This window comes from Trachypithecus francoisi, unplaced genomic scaffold (genome assembly GCF_009764315.1).
Source record: "Trachypithecus francoisi isolate TF-2019V2 unplaced genomic scaffold, Tfra_2.0 Lachesis_group11, whole genome shotgun sequence".
Classification (NCBI taxonomy): Eukaryota; Metazoa; Chordata; class Mammalia; order Primates; family Cercopithecidae; genus Trachypithecus; species Trachypithecus francoisi.
Genome location: NW_022681456.1, coordinates 78,432,520 through 78,447,550, shown reverse-complemented (window position 1 = coordinate 78,447,550; position 15,031 = coordinate 78,432,520). Strand labels below are relative to the sequence as shown.

Sequence of the window (15,031 nt, the reverse complement as noted above, 5' to 3'; positions counted from 1 at the left end):
CTCACACTGAAAGTCCATTTCCATTCTGTGCTCAGATCCTTCAGGAGATGATGAAAGAGATTGACTATGATGGTAGTGGCTCTGTCTCTCAAGCTGAGTGGGTCCGGGCTGGGGCCACCACCGTGCCACTGCTAGTGCTGCTGGGTCTGGAGATGGTGAGTAGGAGAGACTTTGGAGGATGAGTAAGACAGCTTTGGGTTATGCTTGCCAGGATTGGCCCTGTAAGGGCTTTGACACTCCCTAGCATCTACTGTGCCTTCCTAGACTCTGAAGGACGATGGACAGCACATGTGGAGGCCTAAGAGGTTCCCCAGGCCAGTTTACTGCAATCTGTGCGAGTCAAGCATTGGTCTTGGCAAACAGGGGCTGAGCTGTAACCGTGAGTAATGGGACCTTGGAGGTAGGGGAAGCGGGTCAGCGTAGCTATCTGTGGAAGCTTGGCTGTCTGAACTTAGAAAGACCTAGGTTTGAATCCTGGGCTCTGCCACTGACTAGTTATGTGACCTTGGGAAAGCCACATCACTTCTTTAAGCCTTAGTTTCCTCAACTGAAAATGAGGTAATTGTGAGCATTAAAAAAGTTAGTGCAAGAAAAGTGCTTCAGATGGTGCATGCACATACTATAACATGCAATAAAAAAAATATCTATTATGATTACTATTGCTGTTAGACCTGAGCCTCCCAAGCATCATCCAGCTCAGTTCCTGCCTGGCACATGGATGGTGTGGGGCAGGCATGGGGTAGCAGCTGATCTTTTAGGAGGAAGAGTAAGGAAAAGGCATGGCTTTTGGAGGCGGGCACTTCACCCCAAACTTTTATTCTGGTACACCCTGAAGCAAGGGATCACATATCTGATCCTGCCTCACCCCCAGGTAAGAAGGAAATAGGGGGAGGGGCTCAGCTAAGCCTCCCAACTTCTTCTTTCTCCCTCAGTCTGTAAGTACACTGTTCACGACCAGTGTGCCATGAAAGCCCTGCCTTGTGAAGTCAGCACCTATGCCAAGTCTCGGAAGGACATTGGTGTGAGTGACCTCAAGCCCCTGCTCCCAACATCACCTCCATCCTGGCCCTGGCCCTTGGCCCATTGCTGCCCTCAGCTCCTCCCTCCCCTAGGTCCTGCTCACACCCTCCCAGACAAGGGACTGCCTTTCTCCCCAAGGTCCAATCACATGTGTGGGTGCGAGGAGGCTGTGAGTCCGGACGCTGCGACCGCTGTCAGAAAAAGATCCGGATCTACCACAGTCTAACCGGGCTGCATTGTGTATGGTGCCACCTAGAGGTCAGTTTGGGAGCCATCCCTCCTGGCTGCGTCTTAGGGCCCCGCAGAGCTGCCCTCTCCACGGGCCTCCCAGACACACCTCCCTTACAGCCACAGTTGCCCCAGGGGCTCTTTCCAGCCCAAACTGCCAGGATGAGAGGAGACAGGGGTCCCTTCGTGATCTCTCTGTGCCCACCTCGTCTTTCAGATCCACGATGACTGCCTGCAAGCGGTGGGCCATGAGTGTGACTGTGGGCTGCTCCGAGATCACATCCTGCCTCCATCTTCCATCTATCCTAGTGTCCTGGTGAGACCCTCCGCAGCAGCGGGGAGGGGACAGGAGTGCCTCCCCGATTTCCCACACTCACTGAGTGGCATTTAGAATAGAGAGCTCATACTTTTAGGAGTCAAGTCAGACCCCTCTATTTAGGGATTCGTGCACAATACAGCTTTCCTTCCCTCTGCTTTCTTCCCCTCCCAGGCCTCTGGACCGGATCGTAAAAATAGCAAAACAAGCCAGAAGACCATGGATGATTTAAATTTGAGCACCTCTGAGGCTCTGCGGGTACAGGGCTAAGAGTCTGGGGCTTCATGATGGGGGCCGATTTTTCAGTGGATCCCTCATGGGTGGGAATGAAGAGGGAGTGCCTGGTGGGGGGCGGTTGATGCTCTCACTCTCCAGAAACTCCACCATGGTGGGGGAGGGAAGGGGAGGGAAACAGGAGGGAGGGGGAAAATATCTTGGTGGAATGCCAGCCCTCTGCCCCTGTCTCCAGGGCCCACCTTAACTCTGACAAAATCCTGCTTTCTTTATCCTTACTTTCTTCCCCCAATGCAGATTGACCCTGTTCCTAACACTCACCCACTTCTTGTCTTTGTCAATCCTAAGAGTGGCGGGAAGCAGGGCCAGAGGTGAGGAGAGATATATTGGGCCTTCTAAGATGAGAGGGAGGGCCTGCCTGCAATACTTGGAAGGTGGAGGGGGATGTGTGTGTCTGGAGGTGCATACCTTGAGGAACACATCAAGAGGGTGAGGTTCAGAAGACCACCCCCTACCCCCGCGCCTGCCATGAGCTTTTCTTTTTCCCACACACAGGGTGCTCTGGAAGTTCCAGTATATATTAAACCCTCGACAGGTGTTTAACCTCCTGAAGGATGGTCCTGAGATAGGGTGAGCACAGGTTAGGGGCTGTATCACAGTGTTTTCGTTGGTCTGTGTATCTGTATATGTTAGAAGAGTGCAGGAAAGAGTACAGTTGGGAGAGGAGGGCTAGAGATCCCCAAGAGGCCATAATTCGGAATGTTTCCTTCCCTGGGGTCACTGGGTATCCCATCCTCCGAGCTCTCTGGCCCATCTTTGTACTCTCCAAGAATGAAGATACCAATTTTTCCCTAACCACTGAGGAGTGGCTATAACTTTCCCCGTTGTTCTTTTCTCTGACCTTCATAGAAACTCAAGTCTTTTGACAAAAAGGAGGAGGGTCCTAAGGAATGAGAGACAAGAAGCAATGTGCCTGCCCAGGAGTTGGGTAACCTCAGTCCTGTTATCCTTCTTCATCTTCTCTCTCCCCTTTGTCTCAGGCTCCGATTGTTCAAGGATGTTCCTGATGGCCGGATTTTGGTGTGTGGTGGAGACGGCACAGTAGGCTGGATTCTAGAGACCATTGGTCAGTGCAGGGAGGGGCTCTAGGAAGAGATTGGGGTCGTAGTCTTGCAGAGCTAACTCACTCCATCCTTCTCTTCACCTGCCTCCGCAGACAAAGCTAACTTGCCGGTTTTGCCTCCTGTTGCTGTGTTGCCTCTGGGTACTGGAAATGATCTGGCTCGATGCCTAAGATGGGGAGGAGGTAAGTGGTTAGAAATTGTTTTGCTGTAGGATGTGGGGAGTTGTGTAGGATGGGAAAGGCACTTGGAGAAGAAACTAGGCATCTGGTATAGAAAGAGGATTGGGGAAGAAGAGGAGCACAGACAGGTGGTTACAAAGTGGAATGTCCAAAAAGAAGACAGCTTTGGAAGAAGCAGGGACCACAATCTGAACCTAGAAGGGTCAAGGGTGATAGTCCCCTTTCCTGTAAATATATATATATATATATTTTGAGACGGAGTCTCGCTCTGTCGCCCAGGCTGGAGTGCAGTGGCTGGATCTCAGCTCACTGCAAGCTCCGCCTTCCAGGTTTACACCATTCTCCTGCCTCAGCCTCCCGAGTAGCTGGGACTACAGGCACCCACCACCTCCCCCGGCTAGTTTTTTGTATTTTTTAGTAGAGATGGGGTTTCACCGGGTTAGCCAGGATGGTCTCGATCTCCTGACCTTGTGATCCGCCCGTCTCGGCCTCCCAAAGTGGTGGGATTACAGGCTTGAGCCACCGCGCCCGGCTCCTGTAAATATTTTTATGTTTCTCCCAACCAACCCTTATGGCTCAGAGAATCAAGGAATATGGGGGTGGGGAACAATGTGGGAATAAGGAAGGCTGTATCAGCTAAGCCAGATACTGATTGATGGAGCTAGCAGGGAGCTTGGTCATGTCTCATTCACTCATTCAAACAATTAACCAGGTAGTCATTAATTAATTCATTATGACTTTTTTCTGAGTATTGCAATAGTCTCCTAACTGCTCTCCCATTTCTAATCTCTTATGCCTTTCAAACAGAAAGAGTTTGAGGGATAGCATTGGTAGATAAAGAGGTCAGTGTAGGGCAGATTGTGTTTGAGGAATCTTGGAGTTGAGGTTATTGGGTTCAGAGTCCAGCTCTAAGATCTTGCTGGAGATCTTATGGAATAGAGATCTGCTAAGGGCAGTGGAAGGCATTCTAGATGGAGGAAGTAGTGTAAGGCCAGAGGAGCCACCAAACAACATAGTGGTGCATTGGGGGAACTGTAAGTCATTCATCATGATTGGGACATAGGGTGCAAGGTGGAAAACTTGGAGAGGGAAGACTAGTTGAGCAGCGTCCAGATTATGGAGGGTTATGAATACTGTGCCGGGGAGTTTTTAATTTTATCCTGCCAGAGATTGCAAGCTGACAGCCCACAGTAATTATTTTGTGTTGTTTTGTATTGGTTGCCTTGCAGTGTTTTCGATTTCTTTGTACTTGATCATTTCTAAGTGGGACATGTGTTCTTCAGTTTATCACAATCCCGTTGGCTCCCTGCTAGTCCCTTATTCACTTTACCTTTCTTTTTCTTTTTCTTTTTTTTTTTCTTGAGATGGAGTCTCGCTCTGTTGCCTAGGCTGGAGTGCAGTGGTGCCACTTCAGCTCACTGCAACCTCTGCCTCCCAGGTTCAAGTGATTCTCCTGTCTCAGCCTCCCGAGTAGCTGGGATTACAGGTGTGCGCCATCATGCCTGGCTAATTTTTGTATTTTTAGTAGAGACGAGGGTTCACCATGTTGGCCAGGCTGGTCTCGAACTCCTGACATCAAGTGATCCACCCACCTAGGCCTCCCAAAGTGTTGGCATTACACGCGTGAGCCACCCTGCCCAACCCACTTTACCATTCATGCCACTCAGGTATTTGAGTGTGCAATCCTTGCACTATGGGCGAACTCTTTTTTTTTCTTTTCTTTCTTTTTTAACCCAATCAAACAAGCAGCAGTCGGGGGAACTCGATGTCAAGTAAAAGATGTAACTAAAAGAAAAATTAGGAAGAAATATCTCTGAGTGCTTATTATAATTTAAGTTTTATATGTAGACATATAACCAATTCTTTGACCAATTTTCAGATCCTCAATATCTGACTTTTTCATTTATAATATTAGACATTTTGAAATTACGTATTTTATGTCTTCCCTGTATTCTGCAAACAAGAATCAAGTCAGCATAACCAAGCAAACAAGTTAGCAGAAAACATTGCAGTTTTCTGGTAACTCAACCTGAATCAGGACAATAAGGATATAAATATAGCACTAATGAAAATGTATGTTGGGCTGGGCATGGTGGTTCCTTCCTGTAATCCCAACACTTTGGGAGGCCGAGATCAGAAGATCGCTTTAAGACAGGAGCTGGAGACCAGCCTGGACAACAAAGTGAGACCAAGTCTCTACAAAATTTTTTTTTAATTAATTAATTTATTTTTTGAGATGGAGTCTTGCTCTGTCGCCCAGGCTGGAGTGCAGTGGCGCAATCTTGGCTCACTGCAAGCTCCGCCTCCTGGGTTCACACCATTCTCCTGCCTCAGCCTCCTGAGTAGCTGGGACTACAGGCGCCGGCATCTCGCCCGGTTAGTTTTTTTTTTTTTTTTTTTTTGTATTTTTTTAGTAGAGACGGGGTTTCACCGTGTCAGCCAGGGTGGTCTCTATCTCCTGACCTCGTGATCCGCCCGCCTCAGCCTGCCAAAGTGCTGGGATTACAGGCTTGAGCCACCGCGCCCGGCCTCTACAAAATATTTTTTAAAAAATTAACTGGGCATAGTGGCACATGCCTGTAGTCTCAACAACTCAAGAGGTAGAGACTGGAGGATCCCTTGAGTCCAGGAGTTTCAGGCTGCAATGAGCTATGATTGGGCCACTGCACTCAATCCTGAGTGACACAGTGAGAACTCATCTCTAAAAATAAGCAGACACACAAATAAATAGCCAGGCATGGTGGTGCATGCCTATAGTCCCAGCTGAGGCTGAGGCGGGAGGATTGCTTCAGCTGAAAAGATCAAGGCTGTAGTGAGCCATGATTGCACCACTGCACTCCAGCCTGGGCAACAGTGTGAGACTTTAAATTTAAAAATAAAAAGGAAAACATGTTGACGCTGAAAAAATCATGAGGTTTAAAGAGAGGGGATTGAGGCCGGGCACGGTGGCTCAAGCCTGTAATCCCAGCACTTTGGGAGGCCGAGACGGGTGGATCACGAGGTCAGGAGATCGAGACCATGCTGGCTAACACGGTGAAACCCCGTCTCTACTAAAAAATACAAAAAACTAGCCAGGCGAGGTGGCGGGCGCCTGTAATCCCAGCTACTCAGGAGGCTGAGGCAGGAGAATGGCATGAACCTGGGAGGCGGAGTTTGCAGTGAGCTGAGATCCGGCCACTGCGCTCCAGCCTGGGCGACAGAGCCAGACTCCGTCTCAAAAATAAAATAAAATAAAATAAAAAAATAAAAAAAATAAAGAGAGGGGATTGAAAGGAGTATCACTATGGGAGCTCTGTGGAAGATGGATTGTAGGAAGGAGACAGAATGGGAAATTACCTGTTTTGCAGTAGTCCAGACAAGAGATGACGAACACAGAAGCCAAGGCAGCAGCAATGGAGTTAATGAGGTAGAAGCCACAGCTCTGGATAACTGACAGGTTGTGGAGGAGGAGGTAGAGACAAGTCTAGGACATTTCCTAGGTTTGTGGACTCAGCAGATGGGGGTGGCATTTATTTATTCATTTATTCTTTTTTTTTTTTTTTTTGAGACAGAGTCTTGCTCTCTTGCCTAGACTGGAGTGCAGTGGCACAATCTCAGCTTACTGCAACCTCCACCTCCCAGGTTCCGACGATTCTCCTGCCTCAGCCTCCCGAGTAGCTGGGATTACAGGCGTCCACCACCACATCCAGCTAATTTTTGTATTTTAAGTGGAGATGAGATTTCACCATGCTGGCCAGGCTGGTCTCGAACTTCTGACCTCAGGTGATCCACCTGCCTCTGCCTCCCAGAGTGCTGGGATTATATGCATAAACCACCGCACCCAGCCTCGGGATGGATTTATTAAGATAGGGAATACAGGAGGAAGATCAGTTTAAGGAGGAAAAATTCAGTTTGGGGCAGGTGGAGATGTTATGGTGGGTGGTTAAAAATACATATCAGGAATTTAGGAGAGAAGTCAAATATTTTAGGAGATACATGTTTAAGAGTCATCTGCGCCTAGGTGGTAATTGACATTCTTAGAGTAGCTGCGATTACCCCGGCAAAGAGGTAAGAGAAGGTGAACAAGGACAGCAAGATCCTGGTAAACACCCTATTTAACAGTTGAGCAAAGGAAGAAGAGTTATTAAAGGAGTCTGCATTAGTGTCCCATTGCTGCTGTCACCAATTACCACAAACAGTGGCTTAAAGCAACACAAATTTATTATCTTACAGTTCTGGATGAGAGAAGTCCAAAATGGGTCTCACTAGGCTAAAAACAAGGTGTTAGCAGAGCTGAGTTCTTTTCTAGAGGCTCTAGGGAAGAATCCTTTGCTTTTTCTAGTTTCAACAAGCTGTCTGCATTCCTCCGCTCAAGGTCCCCCTTCCAACCAGTGAGTGGTCTTATCACTCCAACCCCTGCTTCCGTGGTCACATCTCCTTTTACAACTCTTTTCTCCTGCCTTCCTCTTTCACTTATAAGGACCCCTGTGATTACACTGGTACCACCCAGATAATCCAGTATGATCTCCCATCTGAAAATCCTCGTTTTTTTGTTTGTTTGTTTGTTTTTAGACAGAGTCTCCCTCTGTTGCCCAGGCTGGAATGCAGTGGCACAATCTTGGCTCATTGCAACCTTGGCCTCCCTGGTTCAAGCGATTCTCATGTCTCAGCCTCCCAGGTAGCTGGGATTACAAGCCTGTGCCAACACGCCTGCTAATTTTTGTATTTTTAGTAGAGACAGGTTTTACTGTGTTGCCCATGCTGGTCTGGAACTCCTGACCTCAAGTGAACCGCCTGCCTCAGCCCCCCACAGCCTCCCAAAGTGCTGGGATTACAGGTGTGAGCCACTGCGCCTGGCCTATGGAGACATTTTTAAAACCTTTTTTCTCCGCTGACTACAATTATAATACATGCTGGTGGTAAAAAATAGCTCAAACATTTCATATATATGTGCCAAGAAAGTGAAAGCTCCCTATAATCTATGCCCTACAGTTTTGGGGGCTGTTCCTCCATGTTTTACTTCCTAGACACAAACTAACATATATTTAAACAATGAGATCATTTTATAGATGTTTTTCTTCTTTTTCTAACTTAACAGTTCATATTGGTTATCATTATATTTCTATACAGTCAGGTTTGCTTCATCCATTTTAGGACTGAATAGTGTTCTATTGTGTGAATGTGTAATCATTTATAAACAGTTCCCTATTGGTGGACATTAGGGTAGCATTCAGTTTTTTAATCTTACAAACCATGGTGCAGTGAACACTCATACATCTATCTCTGCGCACAGATATGAACATTTCTCTAGGAGAGATTTCTAGAAGTAGAATTGCTGACTCGGAGAATATGAACATTTTTATTTTATTTTATTTATTTTTTTGAGACAGAGTTCCACTCTTGTTGCCCAGGCTGGAGTGCAATAGCACAATCTTGGCTCACTGCAACCTCTACCTCCCGGTTCAAGCGATTCTTGTGCCTCAGCCTCCCCAGTAGCTGGGACTAAAGGCATGCGCCACCATACCTGGCTAATTTTTTGTATTTTCAGTAGAGATGAGGTTTCACCATGTTGGTCAGGCTGATCTCGAACTTTGATCTCAGGTGATCCTCCTGCTTCGGCCTCCCAAAGTCCTGGGATTACAAGTGTGAGCCACCACACCCAGCCAAAAATTATATATATATATATATATATATATTTTTTTTTTTTTTTTTTTTTTTTTTTGAGGCAGAGTCTCGCTCTGTTGACCAGGCTGGAGTGCAGTGGTGCGATCTCGGCTCACTGCAAGCTCCGCCTCCTGGGTTCACGCCATTCTCCTGCCTCAGCCTCCCGAGTAACTGGGACTACAGGCACCAGCCGCCATGCCCGGCTAATTTTTTTGTAGTTTTAGTAGAGACAGGGTTTCGCCATGTTAGCCAGGATGGTCTCAATCTCTTGACTTCGTGATCCACCCACCTCAGCCTCCCAAAGTGCTGGGATTACAGGCATGAGCCACCGCGTCCAGCCTGAAAATAACTATTAATAGTAAAATGTTCATGCCAGATGTGGTGGCTCACACCTGTAATCCCAGCACTTTGGGAGGCCAAGGTGGGTGGATCATGAGGTCAGGACTTCAAGACCAGCCTGGCCAAGATGGTGAAATGTCATCTCTACTAAAAATACAAAAATTGGCTGGGTGTGGTGGCAGGATCACCTGTAATCCCAGCTACTCAGGAGGCTGAGGCAGGAGAAACATGGAAGTTGCAATGAGCTAAGATCATGCCGCTGTACTCCAGCCTGGGTGACAAACCTAGACTCCATCTTGGGGAAAAAAAAAAACAAAAACGGTATTTTCTTTTTAAAAAACTATTCAAATAGCCGAACACGGTGCCTTACACCTGTAATCCCAGCACTTTGGGAGGCCAAGGCTGGAGGATCACTTGAGCCCAGGAGTTTCAGACCATCCTGGGCTCCATAGTGAGACCTCATCTTTATGAAAAATAAAATAATTACCCAGGCATGGTGGCACAAGCTTGTGGTTCCAGATACTCAGGAGCTGGAGGCAGGAGGATAGCTTGAGCCTGGCAGGTTGAGGCTGCAGTAAGCCAGTGCACTCCAGCTTGGGCAAGAGAGCAAGATCCCGTCTCAGAAAAAAAAAAAATTACACAAATAGGCTGGGCGAGGTGGCTCATGCCTGTAATCCCAGCACTTTGAGAGGCCAAGGTGGGTGGGTCACGAGGTCAGGAGATCGAGACCATCCTGGCTAACATGGTGAAACCCCGTCTCTACTAAAAACACAAAAAATTAGCCGGGTGTGGTGGCACAGGCCTGCAATCCCAGCTACTCAGGAGGCTGAGCAGGAGCATAGCTGGAACCAGAGAGGCGGAGGTTGCAGTGAGCCGAGATCGTGCCACCGCACTCCAGCCTGTGCAACAGAGCTGGACTCCATCTCAAAAAAAAAAACTGACCTAAATAATCAGTATGTTGTCACCGTAAAGATTTAAAGACTCCCCCCAAAATTCCATGTACTTCCTCAGAGATAAACACTGTTTCCTATTTACACTTTTTTCTGTTTTTACATGCATGCGCACACACACACACACATACACACATATGCATAAACACACAACTTTTTTTTTTTTTTTTGAGACGGAGTCTCACTCTGTCACCCAGGCTGGAGTACAGTGGCGCAATCTCAGCTCACTGCAATGTCTGCCTCCCAGGTTCAAGCGATTCTGCCTGCCTCAGCCTCCTGAGTAGCTGGGATTACAGGCGCCCAACACCATGCCCAGCTAATTTTTGTATTTTTAGTAGAGACAGGGTTTCACCATGTTGGCCAGGCTGATCTCGAACTCCTGACCTTAGGTGATCTGCCCACCTCGGCCTCCCACAGTGCTGGGATTACAGGTGTGAGCCATTGCACCCAGCGAAAATTATGTTTTGATAAAATCCAATAACATTTTGATAAAAATTGCCAAAATGCTTTCCAAAAATGAGTTATCAAGTCATGCCGTAGCTAACAGCAAATGAGAATGCCAATTTATTCATAAACTCATTAGCACTTGGTTTTCTGAATCTCCTTATACTTTGCCAACCTGATAGGCAACAAAAGTTAGCTAATTGTTTTAATTATGGTTCTTGAAATTGTTAGTAATACTGAGCACCTTTCCTATGCATATTGGCCATTTGTATTTTTTCTTCTGTTATAGACTTGTTTGTATTATTTGCCCATTTTTCCTTTTTTGTTTTTTGTTTCTTTCTTTATTTTGAGATAGTCTTGCTCTGCTGCCCATGCTGGAGTACAGTGGTGAGATCACAGCTCACCACAACCTCAAACTCCTAGGCTCATGCAATCCTCCCACCTCAGAGTAGCCAGGACTACAGTCACATGCCACCACACCTGGCTAATTTTTTTTTTTTGAGAGAGTTTCACTCTTGTTGCCGAGGCTGGAGTGCAGTGGCGTGATCTCGGCTCACTGCGACCTCCGCCTCCTGGGTTCAAGTGATTCTCCTGCCTCAGCCTCCCAAGTAGCTGGGATTACAGGTGTCTGCCACCACGCCTTGCTAATTTTTTGTATTTTTAGTAGAGTTGGGGTTTCACCATGTTGGCCAGGCTGGTCTGAAACTCCTGACCTCGTGATCTGCCTGCCTTGGCCTCCCAAAATGCTGGGATTACAGGCGTGAGTCATCACGCCCAGCCTACATCTGGCTAATTTTTTATTTATTTTTTTATTTTTTTATTTTTTGAGACGACGTCTCATTCTGTCACCCAGGCTGGAGTGCAGTGGCGCGATCTCGGCTCACTGCAAGCTCTGCCTCCTGGGTTCACGCCTTTCTCCTGCCTCAACCTCCTGAGTAGCTGGGACTACAGGCACTTGCCATCACACCCGGCTAATTTTTTGTATTTTTAGTAGAGATAAAGTTTCATCATGTTAGCCAGGATGGTCTTGATCTCCTGACCTCGTGATCCGCCCGCCTCGGCCTCCCAAAGTGCTAGGATTACAGGAGTGAGCCACCAACACCGGGCTAATTTTTATATTTTTTGTAGAGATGAGGTTTTCCCATGTTGTCCAGGCTGGTCTCGAACTCCTGGCCTCAAGTGATCACCCTCCTCAGCCTCCCAAAGTGCTGGGTCTACAGGAGTGAGCCACTGCGCCTGGCCTTGTTTGTTTTCTGAGATGGGGTCTCACTATGTTGACCAGGCTGGTCTCGAACTCCTGGGTTCGAGCAATCTTCTTGCCATGTAGCTGGGATTATAGGTACTACCATGTCCGTCTAGTTTTAAATTTTAACATAATTATATTTATCTATCTTTTTCTTTTGGGCTTCTAGTGTTGTATCCATTCAAAGATTATAAAAACATTTACTAATGTTTTCTTCTAGTACAAATTCTGGCCGGGCGCAGGTGGCCTATAATCGCAGCACTTTGGGAGGTTTGGGGTATGGATGGGCACGTCATGCAGGTAGTGCGCATAGAACCCAGTAGGCAGTTTTTCATTCCGCTCCTCCCTTTTCCCAGCACCATTTATTGAATAATCTATCTTTTCCCCATTTATTTGAAATGACATCACATACTAAATTTCCATATATACTTGAGTCTATTTGGGGGCTCTCTATTCTTTACTACTGAACCTTTTATTCCATTCACTCTGCCTGTATAACGCTGTTTACACATGGTTGCTTTATACTGTGGTCTGTCTGAATGGGGAGTGAAAGCATCAGGGGTTGAGGGTGAGAGAGGATTATCCCTATTTGTCACCCATCTTTTTCAGCATTCCCCTAGCTATTCTCTCCAACCTTCCAGATGACTGTTGGTGCCATCTTTGCATATCCACACACATTGGAAACATTCACCCTCCACACAGTATAGAGGAAAGGTCCATAGGAGCTGTGACCATGTACTCTGCCCTGTCACTGGCTAGGGCTGGGAGGCTCTGCAGAAACAGGGCAGAAGGCCCCTGGGAATTTGTGGAGCTGGGAGCTGAGAAGAGGCCTCTCTGGCACCCAGAGCTCAGTGCTAACCTGTCTTCTCCACTCCTAGGATATGAAGGACAGAATCTGGCAAAGATCCTCAAGGATTTAGAGATGAGTAAAGTGGTACATATGGATCGATGGTCCGTGGAGGTGATACCTCAACAAACTGAAGAAAAGAGTGACCCCGTCCCCTTTCAAATCATCAATAACTACTTCTCCATTGGTGTGGTCAGTGGAATGGGGCTTGGGGAGAAGGAAGAAAGCGGGGTCCAAGCAGTCAGAGGCTGGAGGAGAGCAGAAAGGGAGGGGGGAGGTTAAGTGACCTGTGACACAGGGAAATCGGGAGTGCAGTACAGTGGTGTGAGTTGCAAGAGAAGATCTTGGCACATGCTATGGGGAGCAACATCGGGACTTGGGAGAGAGGGGAGACGGGGAGGGAGATAGCGAGCTCTATACTGACCTTCATGTCCTGAACTCTCCAGGATGCCTCTATTGCTCATCGATTCCACATCATGCGAGAGAAATATCCTGAGAAGTTCAACAGCAGGTGAGGGAAAGGAGAAGGGGGTGTGGGCATACAGTGTCAGGAGCCAGGTTGTGATCAAGTTTGACTCAGATTGCTTAGAAGAGCATTGGCACCTCTAGGAGATCCCCCAACCAAAGCAACCCTTGTTCCCCATGGGACTAAAGTTAAGCAGTTGATGCCCTTCCCTGTCACTTACCACCCCCACCAGCACTGTGTAACCTGTCCCTCCCTACTGGGCCTTGTGTTGGGGCTGACACAGAATGAAGAACAAGCTATGGTACTTCGAATTTGCCACATCTGAATCCATCTTCTCAACATGCAAAAAGCTGGAGGAGTCTTTGACAGTTGAGGTGTGTGTAATAAGATTCAACCCTACATCCTTTTCAGCTTCTTAATAGCCAAGTTTCTCCCTCCATGGCACCCTTAGGAACTTCCCATATTCTTGAACCTATACTTCTTTGACCTCCCAGCTCTCCTACTCCAATTCTCCAAGTCCTCAAGATACACTAGTCCCGATTTTCATCCCTTGCACATCTTCAAATCCTGCCTCCCCCAGTTTGTCATCTGGTGGAGGGAGTGATCACATCTATGATTATGCCATGAGGTGAGGATCTGTACCCTCCCTAACTGGGAATGTGCCCCTCCCCTCAGATATGTGGGAAACCGCTGGATCTGAGCAACCTGTCCCTAGAAGGCATCGCAGTGCTAAACATCCCTAGCATGCATGGTGGCTCCAACCTCTGGGGTGATACCAAGAAACCCCACGGGGATATCTATGGGATCAACCAGGCCTTAGGTGCTACAGCTAAAGTCATCACCGACCCCGATATCCTGAAAACCTGTGTACCAGGTGAGAGGAGCAGCCTTGGGAGCTGAGTGGGCAGGACCAAGGGAAAGTGTGACTCCCTATGGGGATACCCTATTTGTGTAAAACTTAACTCCCTACTTCGTCCCCAGACCTAAGTGACAAGAGACTGGAAGTAGTCGGGCTGGAGGGTGCAATTGAGATGGGCCAAATCTATACCAAGCTCAAGAATGCGGGACGTCGGCTGGCCAAGTGCTCTGAGATCACCTTCCAGTAAGGAAGACTCCACCAGGGTCCCTGAGGGAAGGTGTGGGGCTGGGGCAGCAGAAAGGTCATGGGAATGGTGGGGAGGAGCTTTACTAGATCTCCCTCAGTGACAGAAGGTCTCAAAGTCAACCTGAGAAGGAGAGTTTTGGTATTCGATTAGTAAGGAAATCACCAATGTTCCTTGGTCTCCCATAGCACCACAAAAACCCTTCCCATGCAAATTGATGGAGAACCCTGGATGCAGACGCCCTGTACAGTGAGTATTGACGATCCCAGCCAAAAACTAAACCCTTGAGCTCCATGGATCCTAAATCCCCATTCCACAGCTTCTTTACACCCTTCTAATGCCTGAACTTCCCCTGCACATCATTCATTGTGCCAGGGGCTGAACCTTGATTTCTCAGCCCCTGGTTTCCCTATCATGGCCTCTCTAGGAACCTAGCAACCCACCCAAACCCCACAGATTTCCCTCCAAATCTCTGAAGCCACAGCCCAAAGCATCAGGTCCTGCCTCTGAATGTGCTCCCTTCCCTTCCAGATCAAGATCACCCACAAGAACCAGATGCCCATGCTCATGGGCCCACCCCCCCGCTCCACCAATTTCTTTGGCTTCTTGAGCTAAAGGGGACACCCTTGGCCTCCAAGCCAGCCGTGAACCCACCTCCCTACCCCTGGACTCTACTCCCGAGGCTCTGTACATTGCTGCCACACACTCCTGCCAGCTTGGGGGAGTGTTCCTTCACCCTGACAGTATTTATTATCCTGCACCACCTCACTGTTCCCCCTGTGCACACACATACACACACCCCAAAACACATACATTGAAAGTGCCTCATCTGAATAAAATGACTTGTGTTTCCCCTTTGGGGTCTGCTAAGTAAGTAGTACACATCCTTCTTTTA

The 15,031-nt window shown here is 47.8% G+C and overlaps 1 protein-coding gene across 8 annotated transcripts in view; it reads left to right on the top strand.

The window, feature by feature from the left end:
- DGKA (diacylglycerol kinase alpha) overlaps positions 1–15,031 on the top strand; it is a 36,549-nt gene that overhangs the window by 8,397 nt on the left and 13,121 nt on the right. For 7 of the 8 annotated variants that reach the window (XM_033221739.1, XM_033221740.1, XM_033221744.1 and 4 more), the window contains 17 exons: positions 36–155; positions 265–379; positions 933–1,021; positions 1,159–1,278; positions 1,466–1,564; positions 1,739–1,822; positions 2,096–2,169; positions 2,354–2,428; positions 2,839–2,924; positions 3,015–3,104; positions 12,599–12,759; positions 13,014–13,078; positions 13,317–13,407; positions 13,709–13,907; positions 14,015–14,135; positions 14,325–14,385; positions 14,668–15,006. In XM_033221739.1, coding sequence (XP_033077630.1) covers positions 36–155; positions 265–379; positions 933–1,021; positions 1,159–1,278; positions 1,466–1,564; positions 1,739–1,822; positions 2,096–2,169; positions 2,354–2,428; positions 2,839–2,924; positions 3,015–3,104; positions 12,599–12,759; positions 13,014–13,078; positions 13,317–13,407; positions 13,709–13,907; positions 14,015–14,135; positions 14,325–14,385; positions 14,668–14,751 — 1,734 coding nt within the window. In that variant the 3' untranslated portion in view covers positions 14,752–15,006. Of the gene's footprint in view, positions 1–35; positions 156–264; positions 380–932; positions 1,022–1,158; positions 1,279–1,465; positions 1,565–1,738; positions 1,823–2,095; positions 2,170–2,353; positions 2,429–2,838; positions 2,925–3,014; positions 3,105–12,598; positions 12,760–13,013; positions 13,079–13,316; positions 13,408–13,708; positions 13,908–14,014; positions 14,136–14,324; positions 14,386–14,667; positions 15,007–15,031 lie in introns of those variants that run through there. The other variant, XM_033221738.1, reaches the window with a different exon arrangement.